This window comes from Ciona robusta, chromosome 9 (genome assembly GCF_009617815.1).
Source record: "Ciona robusta chromosome 9, ASM961781v2".
In the NCBI taxonomy this organism is placed as follows: Eukaryota; Metazoa; Chordata; class Ascidiacea; order Phlebobranchia; family Cionidae; genus Ciona; species Ciona robusta.
In genome coordinates, this window is record NC_143243.1 from 5,620,786 (window position 1) to 5,640,277 (window position 19,492).

At 35.5% G+C, this 19,492-nt stretch overlaps 3 protein-coding genes across 6 annotated transcripts; all 3 read right to left on the minus strand.

Moving 5' to 3' along the window:
* Positions 1-702: 702 nt before the first annotated feature.
* Positions 703-4,268, minus strand: LOC149731521 (translesion synthesis protein REV1-like). Its single transcript, XM_089885035.1, has 8 exons — positions 4,020-4,268; positions 3,598-3,807; positions 3,056-3,168; positions 2,820-2,991; positions 2,401-2,505; positions 1,755-2,055; positions 1,477-1,621; positions 703-1,059 (listed from the first exon to the last, which is right to left on the minus strand). The coding sequence occupies exons 1-8, from the start codon at positions 4,047-4,049 to the stop codon at positions 834-836; spliced, it is 1,302 nt and encodes a 433-aa protein (XP_089741161.1). The 5' UTR covers positions 4,050-4,268; the 3' UTR covers positions 703-833.
* Positions 4,269-6,153: 1,885 nt separating this feature from the next.
* Positions 6,154-14,324, minus strand: LOC149731522 (translesion synthesis protein REV1-like). Of its 2 annotated transcripts, XM_089885024.1 has the most exons (18): positions 14,079-14,324; positions 13,416-13,612; positions 12,907-13,054; positions 12,490-12,594; positions 12,355-12,425; positions 12,020-12,275; positions 11,615-11,761; positions 11,105-11,319; positions 10,578-10,721; positions 9,982-10,118; positions 9,583-9,690; positions 9,053-9,262; positions 8,511-8,623; positions 8,273-8,444; positions 7,857-7,961; positions 7,211-7,511; positions 6,933-7,077; positions 6,154-6,513 (listed from the first exon to the last, which is right to left on the minus strand). In XM_089885024.1, the coding sequence occupies exons 1-18, from the start codon at positions 14,321-14,323 to the stop codon at positions 6,288-6,290; spliced, it is 3,045 nt and encodes a 1,014-aa protein (XP_089741150.1). In that variant the 5' UTR covers position 14,324; the 3' UTR covers positions 6,154-6,287. The 2 variants fall into 2 exon arrangements, with proteins under 2 accessions (XP_089741150.1, XP_089741151.1); XM_089885025.1 differs by lacking the exon at positions 9,583-9,690.
* A 42-nt stretch (positions 14,325-14,366) lies between these two features.
* LOC149731523 (WD repeat-containing protein 76-like) lies at positions 14,367-19,480 on the minus strand. Of its 3 annotated transcripts, none has more exons than XM_089885030.1 (13): positions 19,248-19,473; positions 19,102-19,180; positions 18,973-19,019; positions 18,652-18,799; positions 18,246-18,358; positions 17,616-17,794; positions 17,369-17,522; positions 16,739-16,906; positions 16,265-16,383; positions 16,102-16,203; positions 15,470-15,631; positions 14,943-15,102; positions 14,367-14,721 (listed from the first exon to the last, which is right to left on the minus strand). In XM_089885030.1, exons 1-13 carry the CDS (start codon positions 19,347-19,349, stop codon positions 14,569-14,571), a joined length of 1,686 nt encoding a protein of 561 aa, XP_089741156.1. In that variant the 5' UTR covers positions 19,350-19,473; the 3' UTR covers positions 14,367-14,568. The 3 variants fall into 3 exon arrangements, with proteins under 3 accessions (XP_089741156.1, XP_089741159.1, XP_089741158.1); XM_089885033.1 differs by having other exon boundaries at positions 14,581-14,721; positions 14,963-15,102; positions 19,248-19,479; XM_089885032.1 differs by having other exon boundaries at positions 14,592-14,721; positions 14,888-15,102; positions 19,248-19,480.
* Positions 19,481-19,492: the final 12 nt, after the last annotated feature.

Below are 19,492 nucleotides of genomic sequence, written 5' to 3' on the forward strand. Positions count from 1 at the left end.
TTAACGACAATTGCTCCAACTCAGTGGTCACTAATGGGTTGTCCAAATTATCAGCAATACATAAAAAGTGAAAAAATCCAAAAAAATAATCACCTACAAAGTAACATATACATGGTAACTCGTAAGCTGGCACGAGGTGCTAAACCCGTGTGATAACGACTGTCGTTTTCCGGCCACGCGAGGATGAAGTATGTTACATTCATTCAAATGGTACGTCATGAAAGTGTGACGTCACTTGTCGATACGAAAGATCTCGTCACTTTAAAAGTTTAAAGAATGCTTCGGTTGATTTTAGCCAGTTGGTTTACGAAAGCGTGACCGGGCCCATTCATTAGAGCTCTGCTCTCTTATCGTTATTGATTTTTTTATATCGTAATTGTACGAAATCGCCCTCCGCCTCAGCGGTACTGTTGGGAAACGCGCTCAACTCAAGTCCCTATAAGATCGAGACCTGACACTGCTATCACTGTCGGCGACTCTGTCAGCCATACATTGAAATGAAACTTGTAAGCGGGCACGAAGTGCGCCACGATATTTGTAAAGTATCGGTTTGTCTGCTCGCTCTGTCTTGGTACACATATTATATACTACTATAGTAGCATGCGTTAGGCTACGTCGGGAAATTTCATGGCAACCAGCACGAACAGCCGTGTTTTAAACCACTGTAGTTATGTCTTATATATATTTATACCCAATACAAGGTTGACAGTAGTAATAGAGTTTATTTCACAGTGAATTGAATAAATAAAGCAAAGACATGAATACATGATAGTAAATAACACAAATTCCCACCAACATGATTGGAAAGTGTAAAAAAATGAAATGACAGAGATTCATGGTAAATGTAAAGATGGCAACTGAAATTGTGCGCCACCATACAAATTTTCTACCTTCTTATTTACAGCACATAAAATTCGGCTGTAAGCAACCAGCCACGCCGTCTGCATTTCAACATTTTCATTTTGTTCGATAACAAATCCAATGTATCTCCGTATGGTTCGAAGAATAAGTTCCGTACTTTCCAAATCTCGCACATGATTCACCAGCGTGCATAAGTAGCTGTGAAGTACAAAAATGAAAGATTAGATACAAAGTAGCTTAAATGGTGTCGCTGTTGGTAAAGTGGTTAGCGCGTCTGCCTCTAACCCAGAAGTAATGGGTTCAAGGTTCGTCGCTGCTACCATTGTGAGTGTATGTGTCTTTGAGCAATTGTGTCTTGCTCAAACTTATTATGTTACTAAAAATATTAAGAGCAAGAGGTTTATTTATGGTTAAACATATGTGGAAACTAATGCTTCTGTGTCATTGGTTAATGCACTACTTTGATAACCAAAAAATATCTAGAAGAAAATACTATTGTGCCCATGTATGTCCTTGCTCAAGATAATTACTCGTCATTGCTGTAATGTTTGGTTAAATTGTCCAAACAGTCGGACCAAATAAAAGTTATGTCATTCAAATAACATAAATGTTTACTTTATAATATCTTCAATGTCAGAATCAAGTGGAAACTCTTGGGAATAAGCTCTCGTCCATTTCCTGATCACGTCGCGAACTTCAGCTGTTGTTGTTGCTCCACCCAAAGAAGGTTTGGATATTTTTCTTTCAGTTTTTGTATTATCTGTTAAAAAGTTTTGGATAAAAATTTAAAAAATATAACCAATGACATTAATTTTTACTTTTTAAACAGAATACCTCAAAATGTCACAAAATTCTACCATAAAATTTAATTCTAACTACATAAACAAATTTACCATTTTTTCCTTCACATATTGTAACAGCATCTTCAAGACTCCTTTTAGCAACTGGATCGACTTTTCCAACCTCCTTTTTGGGGATTTTGGAAAACATATCGGTAATTAGCTTATTTGGACTTGTGACTGCTTTTAGAGGCAGCATTTTTTTCACTGGTGATTTTTTCACAACTTTTCGGCTGACTTTACGCCTCGATTTTGACCCTGTTGGACGACCCCTTTTTGAACTCTGACCCCTTGAAGTTGATTGTTGAAGTAATAACTTGGTTGGAGAATTGGAAGCAGAAGATGGTTCGGGTTTCTATAAAAAAGGTAGTTTTTGTTTATTTATTTATTTTACAGTAGGATGGGAGAAGACGACACCTTTAGCACATATTATCCAAATATCCTGATCAGGTTTTAAATAATTAACGGTGGTGTATGGGGGTCAGGTTCTATAATGCTTAGAATGTTCTTTGTTTACTACCAAATGGGACAAGAAATTAGAATGAAATAAAAAGGTAGCCATCTTCTCCCACCCAGTATAACTGAGAAGCCAAATTAATGTCTTGTCATCTTGAAGTCATAAATTTTTGAGTATAAACAGCAGAAGTGTGTATGCGTGTAAAATGACTGTCCACAAAAACAACACTTAATTTCAACACACCTTCACTTGTTGCAGAGCGTTCTTCTGGGCTTTATAATCTTTCTCAATTTCTTTACGTAGTTCTTCAGGTAAAGCATCAAGAAAACTTGTATTTATTGAATCATTCTGTAAAACAAGAACAATTTACCTCTATACAAAATAACATTCTGAATGCGATGGAATTAGCAAAACACTAGGGCACAAGGTGTATAAAACAGAACACCCATGTTGTACCCATGGTTTTTTGGCCATGCCGGGATAAAGCAAGTTACATTCATTTTTTCATTTAGACGTATAAGCAGACTGGGTAAACCTGGCTTAAATCCTAGGCCCTGTAAGGACCTCACAAATAAAAAATATAATTATAAAATTTTGAATACATCACCAATCACCAAATACACAAATTAAAACTGCTTAACCAATAGAATATTAAATTGTACCTTGGCAGTATCATTAGTCTCACATTTTTCTTCTCTTAAATCAAATGCTTGTTCAGTTTTGGCAACTTTATTTTGGCAATCTGTTTTGACTGTTGATTCCATTTCTTGATTTCCATAAACAGCTGAATCGATTTTCTTTTCAGGCGTTATAATCTGCATATCAGATGATTTTCTGCAGCAAGCAGAAAAAAATGTGTTAGTTGGAGCATTTTTTTTCAACTTTTAAAAAAATTAACCTTTTTCCTTTTTTCATAAACTGTTGAATTGAGAGTCGAGATTTGGATAAGCTAGAGGTTGAAGTTAAGGTGGAAAGTTGGATTCCTATACCTCTCAAGTCTGTTACATTCAACTGTAAAAACATATTGACAATTAAGAATATATTTAAAGAATGGGGTAACATTATTACATTAATTAACTGTTCGGAAAAGTGATAGTGGTTGGTGTGCCTGCCTTAAGCCCAGAAATTACAGGTCTGTGGCTGGATGCTGCTACCATTGGTGGCATGTGTGTCCTTGGGCAAGACACTTTTTGGCAATTACTCCAACCCAATGGTCCTTAATGGTTTATCTACATTTTCAGACAAACACTAAAAAAAAAAATAAAAAAAATCACCGACAAGTATACACATGTGATAACTCGTAAGCAGACCCAAAGTGTATGACACAGAACATTGTGTCATAGCGGCTGTCCTTGCTCCATCACGCCAAGATGAATAAATTACATTCAGTGATTCAGTAAATCTCAGCTTTTTTGAATTAGCAAAATTGATTTTACATACTTGCAGAGATTTCATTAATGTTATTCCCTCTCTTCCTATGATGTCACAATCATCAGTGTATTTGTTTAAATTCTTACTCCGAGAAATAGAATTGCAAACCCCGTGACCTTTAAACTTTGCTGTTTCTACAGGGGCATCGGAATGTCGTACCATCACTTTTAAAGTGATTTTTTTGCCAGATAAGCCAGTTTTCTTTAGTCTGCTGCTTACCTATATGATAAAGCAGAATCATAAAATAAAAATTTTAACAAAAAAGCAAAAGAACAGCAGTCAGATTAGTTTTCAAGACTGTAGTTTTATTATTTCAGAGTTTCCTTCAAAATTTTCTAGAATTATTGGTTCTTAATAGGCCGGGATATTCTAAAGGTTGTTAGGTAATTTTTAACATTTTAGATTTATTTGGGAAGCTGGAGCACTCTTACAGTGTTGCCGGATTTGTGATTGTCTCCCATTTATGCTGCATCTAATGTAGGCAGCCTTTTTGTCAGTCACTACTTTAGTGCATTTTGCATGTCTATGAAATATTTGCAATAAAACTATGGCAAACATCTTGCTGGATCGGATTTTCTTGATGTACACGTCATTGTGTGCTTCTTCTGCAAAGGTCGAATCCTTTAGCGATTCTGCATTGTCCTAATCACCTGATAAGAACGGCATGTTGGTACACAAATACTTTGAGTAATATCCACGCGCATTATAATATACACGCGGTTAAAATTTTAGATTTAATATCTCTCAATTTTAATAACATTATTATCTCTGTTAACAGATTGTTTAAAAATAAACAGATTTTTTTATTTACAAAAGCCTAATTGTGACGCTGGCCACGTTACAATTACGCTATACGTCGATGGGTCTTCAAGGCCCAACGTTCGGTGCGGTTACGTCACTGTTCTAGATTGAGTTACGTTACTGTTGGGTTGTTGCGTGGACGTCGCCGCCAGTGGTGCTACGCTAGTTTAGGTCACAGCCGGTAAAGTGATGCTACGCTCACCTATTTAGGTCACTACCGGTATACAGTGATGCTACGCTCGGTTATTTAGGTCACTGTTAGTGCGGTTCGTAACAACCCGACGCAGTTTCATGACGGTCGAAGCGGTGCTTAACACCCGAACGATATTATTTTGCGTGAAGATACGACGAGAGTATCGCGGTACCAACATGGCGTCTTGTCAGGTGATTGGGACATGCGGAGCCGTTATCGGCTTCGACTCCTTGTGGCCGGACATATAAGGATTTGTACACTGCAGATGATTATCCTTCAGGATTTGAACCATATTTTCTGTGAAGATGTTTCACTGATTATGTCCGCGTTAATTACCTTTTAACCGTGACCCATTTTTTGTATGATTGAGCTGTTGTGTTTGTTGAATGCTTGGCACATTATTTCTCTGCACTTGTTGTACTACTTTTGTCTTTTTGTCGGTGTGTTGTTTGTATTCGTTGTACTATTTTTGTCTCATTGGTTTGTTTAACCTTGCTTGGGTAAGGTCTATCCAGCAAAGGGTTTCTCACCAGAGTAGAAACCCACTACCATTGGCTGGGGGCTTGTCGTGCCGTAGTGGCTTTCCACCAACGCCAGCCACAAACTTCTATGAAAGTAGTTTTGTAACGCTGCTGTTTCTATTTTTCAGAAGCTTTAAGAAAAGTGATCACGTTTATACTTTATTTTGCGTGGCTACTTTATATTGTTGCAAAATAAAATATCAAAGCAATTTAATTTCTTGTTTATTGCATAGTGGTATGACGTCAAAAAAATCGTCGGCGCCGTGGCATAGTGGTTAGCGCGCCTGCCTGTAACCCAGAGGAAGGCTCGACGTTGCTACCCATGTGGGCGTATGTGTCCTTGGGCAAGACACTTAACGACAATTGCTCCAACCCAGTGGTCACTAATGGGTTGTCCAAATTATCAGCAATACATAAAAAGTGAAAAAATCCAAAAAAATAATCACCTACAAAGTAACATATACATGGTAACTCGTAAGCTGGCACGAGGTGCTAAACCCGTGTGATAACGACTGTCGTTTTCCGGCCACGCGAGGATGAAGTATGTTACATTCATTCAAATGGTACGTCATGTAAGTGTGACGTCACTTGTCGATACGAAAGATCTCGTCACTTTAAAAGTTTAAAGAATGCTTCGGTTGATTTTAGCCAGTTTGTTTACGAAAGCGTGACCGGGCCCATTCATTAGAGCTCTGCTCTCTTATCGTTATTGATTTTTTTATATCGTAATTGTACGAAATCGCCCTCCGCCTCAGCGGTACTGTTGGAAAATGCGCTCAACTCAAGTCCCTATAAGATCGAGGCCTGACACTGCTATCACTGTCGGCGACTCTGAAATGAAACTTGTAAGCGGGCACGAAGTGCGCCACGATATTTGTAAAGTATCGGTTTGTCTGCTCGCTCTGTCTTGGTACACATATATTATATACTACTATAGTAGCGTAGCACGCGTTAGGCTAAGTCGGCAACTTTCATGGCAACCAGCACGAACAGCCGTGTTTTAAACCACTGTAGTTATGTTTTATATATATATTTATACCCAATACAAGATTGACAGTAGTAATAGAGTTTATTTTCACAGTGAATTAAATAAATAAAGCAAAGACATGAATACATGATAGTAAATAACACAAATTCCCACCAACATGATTGGTAAGTGTAAAAAACAATGAAGTGACAGAGATTCATGGTAAGTGTAAAGATGGCAACTGAAATTGTGCGCCACCATACAAATTTTCTACCTTCTTATTTACAGCACATAAAATTTGGCTGTAAGCAACCAGCCACGCCGTCTGCATTTCAACATTTTCATTCTGTTCGATAACAAATCCAATGTATCTCCGTATGGTTCGAAGAATAAGTTCCGTACTTTCCAAATTTCGCACATGATTCACCAGCGTGCATAAGTAGCTGTGAAGTACAAAAATGAAAGATTAGATACAAAGTAGCTTAAACAGTGTCGCTGTTGGTAAAGTGGTTAGCGCGTCTGCCTCTAACCCAGAAGTAATGGGTTCAAGGTTTGTCGCTGCTACCATTGTGAGTGTATGTGTCTTTGAGCAATTGTGTCTTGCTCAAACTTATTATGTTACTAAAAAATGTTAAGAGCAAGAGGTTTATTTTATGGTTAAACATATGTGGAAACTAATGCTTCTGTGTCATTGGTTAATGCACTACTTTAATAAATAAAAAATATCTAGGAGAAAATACTATTGTGCCCATGTATGTCCTTGCTCAAGATAATTACTCGTCATTGCTGTAATGTTTGGTTAGATTGTCCAAACAGTCGGACCAAATAAAAGTCATGTCATTCAAATAACATAAATGTTTACTTTATAATATCTTCAATGTCAGAATCAAGTGGAAACTCTTGGGAATAAGCTCTCGTCCATTTCCTGATCACGTCGCGAACTTCAGCTGTTGTTGTTGCTCCACCCAAAGAAGGTTTGGATATTTTTCTTTCAGTTTTTGTATTATCTGTTAAAAAGTTTTGGATAAAAATTTAAAAAATATAACCAATGCCATTAATTTTTACTTTTTAAACAGAATACCTCAAAATGTCACAAAATTCTACCATAAAATTTAATTCTAACTACATAAACAAATTTACCATTTTTTCCTTCACATATTGTAACATCATCTTCAAGACTCCTTTTAGCAACTGGATCGACTTTTCCAACCTCCTTTTTGGGGATTTTGGAAAACATATCGGTAATTAGCTTATTTGGACTTGTGACTGCTTTTAGAGGCAGCATTTTTTTCACTGGTGATTTTTTCACAACTTTTCGGCTGACTTTATGCCTCGATTTTGACCCTGTTGGACGACCCCTTTTTGAACTCTGACCCCTTGAAGTTGATTGTTGAAGTAATGACTTGGTTGGAGAATTGGAAGCAGAAGATGGTTCAGGTTTCTATAAAAAAGGTAGTTTTTGTTTATTTATTTATTTTACAGTAGGATGGGAGAAGACGACACCTTTAGCACATATTATCCAAATATCCTGATCAGGTTTTAAATAATCAACGGTGGTGTATGGGGGTCAGGTTCTATAATGCTTAGAATGTTCTTTGTTTACTACCAAATGGGACAAGAAATTAGAATGAAATGAAAAGGTAGCCATCTTCTCCCACCTAGTATAACTGAGAAGCCAAATTAATGTCTTGTCATCTTGAAGTCATAAATTTTTGAGTATAAACAGCAGAAGTGTGTATGCGTGTAAAATGACTGTCCACAAAAACAACACTTAATTTCAACACACCTTCACTTGTTGCAGAGCGTTCTTCTGAGCTTTATAATCTTTCTCAATTTCTTTACGTAGTTCTTCAGGTAAAGCATCAAGAAAACTTGTGTTTATTGAATCATTCTGTAAAACAAGAACAATTTACCTCTATAAAATAACATTCTGAATGCGATGGAATTAGCAAAACACTAGGGCACAAGGTGTATAAAACAGAACACCCATGTTGTACCCATGGTTTTTTGGCCATGCCGGGATAAAGCAAGTTACATTCATTTTTTCATTTAGACGTATAAGCAGACTGGGTAAACCTAGCTTAAATCCTAGGCCCTGTAAGGACCTCACAAATAAAAATATAATTATAACATTTTAAATACATACCCAATCACCAAATACACAAATTAAAACTGCTTAACCAATAGAATATTAAATAGTACCTTGGCAGTATCATTAGTCTCACATTTTTCTTCTCTTAAATCAAATGCTTGTTCAGTTTTGGCAACTTTATTTTGGCAATCTGTTTTTACTGTTGATTCCATTTCTTGATTTCCATAAACAGCTGAATCGATTTTCTTTTCAGGCGTTATAATCTGCATATCAGATGATCTTCTGCAGCAAGCAGAAAAAAAATGTGTTAGTTGAAGAATTTTTTTTCAACTTTAAAAAAAAATTAACCTTTTTCCTTTTTTCATAAACTGTTGAATTGAGAGTCGAGATTTGGATAAGTTTGAGGTTGAAGTTAAGGTGGAAAGTTGGATTCCTATTCCTCTCAAGTCTGTTACATTCAACTGTAAAAGCATATTGACAATTAAGAATATATTTAAAGAATGGGGTAGCATTATTACATTAATTAACTGTTCGGAAAAGTGATAGTGGTTGGTGTGCCTGCCTTAAGCCCAGAAATTACAGGTCTGTGGCTGGATGCTGCTACCATTGGTGGCATGTGTGTCCTTGGGCAAGACACTTTTTGGCAATTACTCCAACCCAATGGTCCTTAATGGTTTATCTACATTTTCAGACAAACACTAAAAAAAAAAATAAAAAAAATCACCGACAAGTATACACATGTGATAACTCGTAAGCAGACCCAAAGTGTATGACACAGAACATTGTGTCATAGCGGCTGTCCTTGCTCCATCACGCCAAGATGAATAAATTACATTCAGTGATTCAGTAAATCTCAGCTTTTTTGAATTAGCAAAATTGATTTTACATACTTGCAGAGATTTCATTAATGTTATTCCCTCTCTTCCTATGATGTCACAATCATCAGTGTATTTGTTTAAATTCTTACTCCGAGAAATAGAATTGCAAACCCCGTGACCTTTAAACTTTGCTGTTTCTACAGGGGCATCGGAATGTCGTACCATCACTTTTAAAGTGATTTTTTTGCCAGATAAGCCAGTTTTCTTTAGTCTGCTGCTTACCTATATGATAAAGCAGAATCATAAAATAAAAATTTTAACAAAAAAGCAAAAGAACAGCAGTCAGATTAGTTTTCAAGACTGTAGTTTTATTATTTCAGAGTTTCCTTCAAAATTTTCTAGAATTATTGGTTCTTAATAGGCCGGGATATTCTAAAGGTTGTTAGGTAATTTTTAACATTTTAGATTTATTTGGGAATAATTAAAAAAATAAAAAAGGAATATTTGATGAAAGCGTGATAAGAAAAGGTTAAGAAACACTTTCTGTGCAGTTATGCTATATCCACAAATAAAAAATTCCTGAATAAATTCACTCAGCTAACTTCATTAGAAAGATTGTTGAGAAAAGTTTTCATTTCATCCTCAGTTTTAAGTCGTATCCCATAATTAACATCAGCAGATACTGACTTTCTTTCCTTGGACTGACACACCTTTACAAAAGATGGATGCCATTAAAAACACTTCTTAACATTCATTTTAACATGCATGTATTATTTCACACACCTCATGCCACATATGAGTTACCACACGCATAACTTTGTGATTGATCTTTTTCTTTTTTTGACAATTTGAACAACATTGAGTATCAAACCTGGTATCCCTTTGGTAACAATGTGATGGCCCAGTCACTGTACCAAGGCACCAGTATAAACCACCATTAATGAACTTGTATATTCATATTGCTATACTGTAACTTGTGAACTATATATTTCACCACATACCTCTCTCTCATCTATTCCTTTTGATAATTCATGGAGTTTTTGACCAGTTTTGTTCCCGAATTCCTTTTTTAGTAAGTCTGGGTGAATTTTCTGTAGCTCTCCGCATGTGCTTGCACCTAATTCTCTTAATCTTGAAGCTGAAATGATTGGTACGATGAATGCATTTTTCAATGGTTACCAGTAGTATAAACAGAATATCTAAGTTTTTACTAAAATAATCAATGTAAAAGTAACATATTTGCTATTTGGTGTTTTAACAAAAAATCCTATAATTTTAGTCGTGACTTTCCAAACTGGGGGTCGCAACCCGGGAAGGGGTCACATAACGAACTTTAGGGTCATCGAGAGTATAACAATGTTACACAAAGTACCGCATATATTCAACCGTCACAGAAAATTTTAAAAGATTAAAATGGGTCATGAGCAAAAAAGTCTAGACTCTGCTACCATTGTGGGCATGTGTGTCTTTGGGCAAGACACTCAACAGCAATTGCTTTAACAGACTGGTCACTTATGGTTTGTCTAAAAAGGTATACATATTTTTTATCTGAATTATATTCTCTCGCATTACCCCAAGAAAAAAGAAATAATGGTACCTGTGGCACGACCAACACCAGGCAAATCTTTCACAGGGAGGTCTCGAATAAATTCCTCAGCTTGCTCAAGTGTGACTTCATGTTGCCCATTTGGTTTGCCCAGCCTAGTTGCCATTCTTGCTAGAGCAATATTTGGACCAATGCCTGTATTTAGACAAAAATTGAAAACCAGATATTATAAAAATAGCATGCATTGAAAAATGTTGAAATTTTTGGGAATCAATTAGTTCAGAGCTGTGGCATAGTGGTTACCGCCTGCCTCTAGGTAAGAGGTTAAAGGTGCAAGTCCAGATGCTGCTACCATTGTGGGTATATCTGTTTTTTGACAAGTCACTTAACGTCAACTGGGAGTCAACTACAAAATAACATACTTGGTAACTCATAAGTTGGCTAGAGGTGTATGAACACCCGTGTTATAACGACTGTCGTTTTCCTGCCACTCGATTGATAAAGTAAGTTATCACTCCATTGATAAAGTAAGTGTTCACTTATGGTTCATTTAAAACGATTTATTCTTAATTTTTTACCTGCAGAAGCATTACACCCAGTTGCGTCCAATATTTTTCCTCTTATATTTTGTGCGATAACTTGTGGGGTGAGACTTGTGTCTTCGACAAGTTGTGTGACATCAAGTAATGCTTCATCACAACTAACTGCTTCCAAGGATTGTGTGTATGATGCAAGGACAGTGTATAACTTCTGTGAGATATCCTTGTATGCCTCAAAGTCATAAGGTATAGCTCTGTAATATAAGATGGTTGCCATGAGTTATTTCTGATTATCAAATTTGTACACAGAATAACACGTGTGACAATTTTCTGCTTAAACAAAACTGCAGTGACATTGCCCTAAATTTTAACATGAAATTGGAAAGTATAAAACCGCTGTGCCACAACAAGGGTTTTGTAAAACTATCAATTTAAAAAAAATGATCCCTTTTTGTTGCTAACGTAATGTATAAACAAAATTTGAACTATTCATTTATGTCTAAAAATATTTTTTATTATTCAATCTTTTAAAAACTATTTTCAACTTACATAAGATCTGGACAGAGTTCTTTAGCTCTTCCATAGAACATTCCATTTCGAAGTCCAGCCGCTCTTGCTTCATAACTACAAGATGCAATCTCGGAATATGAAGGAACTGTGTTGGCTTTACTTGCACTGCCAGATGCTTGTCCATCACTTTAAATAGATTAAAAAATAAACAGTGTTACAACTCAAAAATGAAAAAAAACGAAGATTTGTATAATTGAGAAATGGCTTAATATTTTTATTAAAACCAAGTTTCTGTATAATCACCTGCAAAGTAACACAATTGGTAACAAGTAAGCAGGCACAGAGTGTATGAAACAGAACACCCATGTAATAAAGAGTGTCGTTGACCGGCTACCCAAGGATAAAAAAATTAAGTTTATACATTTTCCAGTAAAGAACTTTTACCTCGGATTGCTGGGTCCAACTGGATTGCTGGGAAATTTCTGTTCAAAGTTTTTTCCGAGCTTCTCTTTGTAATAACTCCTTTCAAAGTTTGGGTCTGTTCCCGGTCGTTGTTTATGCTCCGAAGGTGTTGAGCTAGAGTGATGCGTCACCGCTACAGGACGTCCTTTTAAATGAGGTCTGGACAGAAGACCAACAGAGACGAAGAAACAGTCCATGTCTATATGCATGATCACTTTACCATTTAACAGCAAGTTACCTGAAATTAGAAAATTATGTTTAAGAAAAATTATGGTAAAAAGTGGAAAACATGAATTTTGTTGTTTTTTAAATACTACCTTTTTGCTCTTTCGTCAATTTCAATAATTCTTCTTTTCCAGTAAGAGGTTGATTGTTTTGTGACAGTGACCTTAAAATGGAAACTAGATTAAAACACAGCCATTAAAAGCATGATCATAACTAAATCTACAAACCTCACAAAATCAGCTAGATCATTTTTCCAAGTTGAGATAAAATGAAGCCTTGAATTTGCATAGAATTCATCTAAAAATCCAGAGTCCGTTGTTGCTGCAATTTTGCTGTAATTAAATTGTACTGCATTTTATTATTTGCAAAAATGAACAGTTTGAATTATTTCATTTTCTTCTAACTGCATATTAACTTTTTTATTCAATTTTAGCAAGTCAGTCTGTGTTCATCATATTGGCCGTAACAGCCAGCCAGTCACGTTTTTTAAATTGGCACTCTTTTCCACACTTTTTTATCCATATCGTGTTTTATCAACTGTCGTTTTGCTGTTAATTCCCTTTTTTGTTTTTTTAAATAATATGATCTTTGCTGTCGTTTTTGAAAAAAATAAATAAAAATTCTGTTATTAATATGTATGTTACCTTGTTCGTGAATTAGCTTGTTGGTTTACATGGTTGGCAACTACTGTAGAACATTGAGGTGTATTTTCACCTGCCTCTGGTTTTACTTGTGGTGTCGTGCCTTCAATACATTTCGAAGTGGATGGGTTAGAACTAGGATTCACTTTATCTGAATGAAGGACAAAAACCTAATTTTTACTGGACTTATATACCTGGATAAAACAATGTAAACAGAAAAATCATGTCGTAAAGGAAATTTTCAAAGTCATTTTACTTGTGCAACTAACTAGTGAAAAATAAGTTTAGATAAAATTGGAAACTCTTTTAAAATATCTTTTAAAATATACTCTTTTAAAATATATACTTTTTTATTTGTGAACTACACTTTAAAAATAAAGTTACATAAAAAAGCTAGGCCTATGTAAATAGGGTTATTCTATTTTATGTGGGTGAGGTCCCACAGAGTGGCACACTGGCACACCATTGGTCCTGGGATTTAGGCCAACTGAAAAAAGCGTCAAGTAATTCACCTTCCTTTTTGCTTGTCAGTATTTTCTGCCTTGAAACAGAAGAATTAGCCACAAGCAAGTAAGGTTGAATTGGCAGCAAAGTCCCCGCATTGATGCTTTCAACTATCCACTCAGGTCGGACAATTTTTTGGCTTGGTTTTAAATCTTTTGCTTTGGCACGAGGCAAGTTGGAAGCTATCACATGCGTAGTGTAGTTGCTGTGATATATAATGTATGAGTGGAATTATACTTGTATTAATAAAGGGGAGGCAGAGCTATTTTGGGTACATTCTTTAAAAACAAATTGTGACAGTGCTTCCATTCTGTATGGTTGAGGTTCTGGAATTTAGGGCAGATGTGGTCCATTATCCCCAAAACAAAGTTTACTAATTAGTATACAGCAGAAAATTTTAGGGTAGGCCTGCCTACTCTGCCCCCCCAGGTTTGGTCCCTATAAGTGGCATAAACAACAATTGGCAAAAAAATATGAATATGCAGTGTTTTATGCTACATTTCCCCCTATTTTAAGCACAAAATACGTACATGCATCATTGGACCACTCACTTGATTTAAAATAAATACAAAGCTTAAAATGAATACAAAAATCATGTTTAAACAACTCATTCAGTTATTTATCATACATACAACACTTTTGACTTGTGTTTGTCATAAATAGAAACCCACCTGTTATAGTAAGCATGATATTTACCACCATGTTTTGCCATTAATGTCTTCAGTTCATCTGCAGTAGGATTAGTGTATCCATTCACATGTATTGCAACTTTATTAAAAATGGACGACAACTGTTCATTTCGCGAGCTTTTTTCTTGAAATTGTTTCTCAAGTTTTTGTATTTTTGCCTCCATGTAACCTCCCATGCTTGACCAACCATCATCAGACATAACTTTGAAAATACCCCGACCTCCCATTTTAATAATCTATTATTTCATCAGAATTAACCACCTTATGACCCTGTGTGTTAAGAATATAGTGAGAATATGAAAAACAGGAGCAGCAGAACAGCAAAAAATGGAGGTTGGAAAAGTGTGGAATATGTGACACAAACACAATGTAAGAAATGTAATACAAAAACAGAAAACGTAATCAAAGGTCTTTTAAGAACTGCATATGCTGCAAAAATCCCAAACAATGTTCATTTAAAAAAAACAGCTTTCTATTGTCCGAAGATAAAAACTCGCCCGCTTGAGTTGCCCCCGACGACCACATCTCTGCTTGGGTGGATACGGTTGAGTGAACACACACTTTTCATAACTTCTGTATCGTTAAGTACACATTGAAGCTGTAGATCAGAGTCAAAAATTTCAACCTAAAGAAAAAAAAAAAATTTTTTTTATATTTTATTCAGCAATGAAATCTGCAGTGACATTATTAAGATACAATTAAACTTATATTTTTCAAACATGGGGAACTTTATTAATTAATGTGGCGAATGCAATATACTTTGGCTCTGCTGTGAGAAAATTCAAACTGACCAGTAAATGGGTGTTTTGTGCAATTAGACTCAATTCTAATTTAAAATTCCTCCACCTGTCTTGGTTTGTGCATACTTCCCATGACAAATATGTCGTCCCTTGTTGGATGCCAAGCTGGTTGGAAAGGAGCCAGCCACCTTCCAGTGTGGTTGTTATGGTGTATTGATACACAAGGTTTAGATGCACTTTCTCCAATAACACTGGTGTTGTACACTCTAAGATTTAAGTTGTGTGTTTATATTGTAAAATGGGAGAATAACCGCAAGAACAAATATCATGAGTACATCTTAAAAAATAGACCTTGTATTTTTTTGTTAATTTAAATTTTCATTTAAAATTTATGACAAAACTTTAATATGCGATGTGCAGGCTTGCTTTCAGAAAGTAAAAATAGTAAAATAGGTTAAACAGCCATCATTTTTCTTTTAATGTTTATTCGTGAGCATTTTTCGGGTTTGAATACCAGCTATGGTAAAATAAGTAACCTTGTATACACAGTACAAATTATACTACGCAAAAACACTAAATCTATGTAATTTTGTTAAAATATTTACTTAAAAACTGGATTTAATCACTTTATACCTCAATCTGTCGTCATAGCAGCAAGTCACTAACTTGTTCCCAGTAATTGGTGAAAAAATTGCTGAGTTGGCAGCTTTTGTGTGTCCGTGTAGTGTCACCACTGAGTGTGACGCATTGCGAAGTAACTTTCGCATGTCAAATATAAGTGCCGACCCCAAAGTTCTATGGTGAGTACCATCAAAACATTATGTTATTATGAAGCCAATTTTGTGTGTATGTAAGCCATTTTGGGTTGTTTTTAAAAATATAACCTTTTCAACAGTTTTTCTTTTAAAACAAAAATTAACACTAGATATAAATATGTTACCGGTGCCGTGACACAGTGGTTAGCACGCCTGCTTTTTATCCAGAAGTTATGATTTTAAGGGTCATTGCTGCTAACTGCTACCTTTGTGAGTGTACGTGTCCTTGGGCAAGACACTTATCAGCAATTGCTCTAACGCAGTAGTCACAGATGGGTTATCTAAATAGTCAGTCATACATAACTAAAGTAACAAATAATCACCCACAAATTAGATACGCAGTAACTCATAAGTGGGCACGGGGTGTGTGAAACAGAACACCCATGTTATAACAACCCTTGTTGCCCGACCACGCGAAAACAAATTAAAGTCACATTCATGTTTCTTTACTTGTCATTTCCACTGACTGCAAAGTAGTGTGAATCAACCGGGTGAACAGAAACTCCTCTAAGAGATCTCATGCCAGTTCCATATGTTTTGAATTTGTCCTCACTAGTGTTAAAAAGTAAAAAAATTAATCGATTTCAAAACTGGAGTGGTACATCAAGAATACCTTTCTCTGGTATCACACACTACTACATCACCACCATACTTGGCTATTATAAAAGATTGAGAAGTTTTCCCGATAAAATCAAAATACATAGGAGGGTATGTTTCATCATCATGTATTACCTGTAGATAGAAAAATATTGAAGCTATAGATAAGTTCGGCGTTGTGGCACAGTTGGTTAGCATGCATGCCTCTAACCCAGAGGTTATGGATTCAAGGCTTGTTGATGCTACCATTGTGGGTGTATGTGTCCTTGGGCAAGACACTTAACGGCATATGCTCCAACCCAGTGATCACTAATCGGTGTTAAAAATTTCAGCTATATAGAAAAAAGTAAAAAAACTATCCACCACAAAGTTACATACATGACACGAAGCATGTCAAATAACAGCAACGTTATATCATAGGTTGTTGTTGCCCCAGAGAATAAATAAGTTTCATTCAATTATACATAAAGGGCATTATTCATTAAGATACCTTGCTGACTGTTTCACTTGTTAGATCAGTGCAACGAAACATTCCATCATAGCTACAACTATATAGTTTATGTGGAGCATCTGGTGCAAACCGAAGACATTTAACAGGGGAGGAGTGTGGAAAAAATGAAAAGATACTTGCTTCGTCATCTCCTTTATATGAAGTGTCCTGAAGGTGCAATAAAGTAGAATGAGTTTATTATAAGAAAAATCAATGGTAAGTGGCCCATGTGGTGAATAAAATATGAGTGACCCATGTGGTGAAAAATATATGATATTGTGTAATTTTAAGGTTTACCAAATAAAGAGTGTTAAGAGTTAGGATTAAGTTATTTAAGTGTTTTATGGTAGAAATTATATATATTTAACTGTCAGCTGTGAAATGATTAGAAAATGTAAATTTGTCGAAGAATTGTACCTGCTTGCTCCAATCTCCAATGCAAACAACTTGATTTTTTTTACAAAATTAAAGGTAATTTTATTTTTCTTAGGATTTTATTTAATGTAGGCTCATTAGCCACACAACTTTGACCCTCCTATTAGAATATTGAGACTGACTAGAAAATCTGTGTTTTATGCAATTCGATTTTGAAATAACTAAAATTCCGATAAAAGATTATAGTTTACTTACAAGATTCCAAATACCGACGTCTCCCTCTCTCCCTCCAGCTGCCATTATGATGTCACTATGGCTTGGATAAATATCAATGGCGTATATTCGACTCTGCACAACTTTTTCAACAACACATTGACTCGAAGTATTTGACTCAAGCTTTTTTGTGAAACTGTTAAAAGAAGTAACACCATTGTAAAACTAACAAATCTGAAAGAGATTCAATTCTAAAGATCTGAAGTAAAATATCATAATATTATTTCACCTGTCCACTGGAAGATTCTCATCTGGAAACTCAAGTTTTAGCTCAGATTTGAAGATTTCGATTAATTCCGTGTATTTTGAAGATTCCTTGTTGTTATTAGTCTCTTCAGGATCCGAATTCTTCTTGGTTGTTGTTTCCTTGACCACTGGGTCAATAAAATGTTCTTGACCTGTTACTCTCTATGGAATAAACAATACGAAATAATAAATTTTCATATAACCTTGTTTTATAAATGTTTTGGGGTTAAATTTTAGAAACTATAGACATTAATGCCTCTAAGTTAGAGGCTCTAACCCAGAGGTTACAGGAGCGAAGCTCGTCGCTGTTACCATTGTTGGTGTATGTGTTGCTGGGCAAGACACTTAACAGCAACTGTTCCAACCCAGTGGTCACTTTCTATCTAAATTTTTATGCCATACATAAAAAAAACAAAAAATTAAAAATCTTTAACCCCATAAAAAAATTACTCACATACGTGGTAACGGGTAAGTGCCAAGTGGGCATGAGTTGTATGAAACAAAACAGCAATGTTATAAGGACTGTCCTTGTCCTGCTACGAGGGTGAATAAATTACAAGCATCCATTTGTTCATAATACAGTTTAACATACAAGACTATTAAGTGTGCCTACCTGTGCTTTTGTTTCCGATACTTCAGTAGAAGCACTCCATCCTTCTTTATCCTTATCCTCAGGTTTTATGTTTTGCAAACGTCTCGATTTTCGAACAGGGACTCCAGCTTCACCTAATCAACAATGCATTATAAACATGGTATTTTTAAACTACAAGGTTATATCAGAAATATTACAAATATTATCTAGCAACTTTTTGGTAGATAAAAAAGAACCTTAGTTTTTAAAAACAGACTGAAAAATGCAACACAATAAACATGATATTTTAACGTGCTTGTGAATGCAGGTTTTTTGCACATTGATATTTAATAATTGCTAACAGTCTGTGTAAGAACATGTCAGGAAGTAGGAACTACCATTCTTATGAAGTGGCTTGAGCAACTGTAAAAAAACTAGCAAAAATTACGTTTTTCAGTTTTCCTCCTTGCCCCAGAGTTTGATTTAAGTGAAGATTGAAGATCAAGAGCAGCTTGATGGAGGTTCAGATCTTGGATGATTTTCAACTTTTCTTGCTCTAGCTTTCTTCTCTGATTCTGAATCTTTTGATAAAAGTCCTGTCCAAAAAGATCAACGTTTATTGATAGTGTTAAAAATTATAAGGGGTAAATAAATAACATATGGTTATTTAAACTATTATGATTGAAGTCGCAGAAGTGGTTGCGGTAAGCTTAAATATTCTACTGTGCCGTGTATGTCCCATTAAAATATACAGGTATCGATTATTTACCTCATCTTCGCTGTCAATGTCAGAAGAATCATCAGTTTGGGAAGAATCTAAGTCAATACAATGTTTAAAAATTTAAAACGTTTACAGAAATTGACAGTTTGATTTACACTCAAACACCAGAATGCTTACCAACAATATTTTCAGGAGTCTTGCGAATGTTTTCCTTTGCGTCTAGACTTTTATTTTTTCGTTTAGTCGTGGTCTGTGTCTACGTGTTTAAAAACGTATGGTATAAATCAGATAAGTAAATAATATAATAAGAAAACAACACACACCTTTGGGGCTTTTGCAACTTTCGTTTGTTGCTTTTTTGGGGGGGAAACGTTGACTTTGTTAGATTTTGCAAGCAGTCGTTTTGAGTGGCGTACTTCCGACATCCTTCCTATAAGTTAAGCTGCAACAACGGACTGCACAAAAAGTGTCAACACACGGATTTTTAAACGCGGGAAATTTTGTTACGCGGGGAAGCCCAAGATTCTGCTGATTCAGATTTTGGTCACATGACCTATATCACGTGACC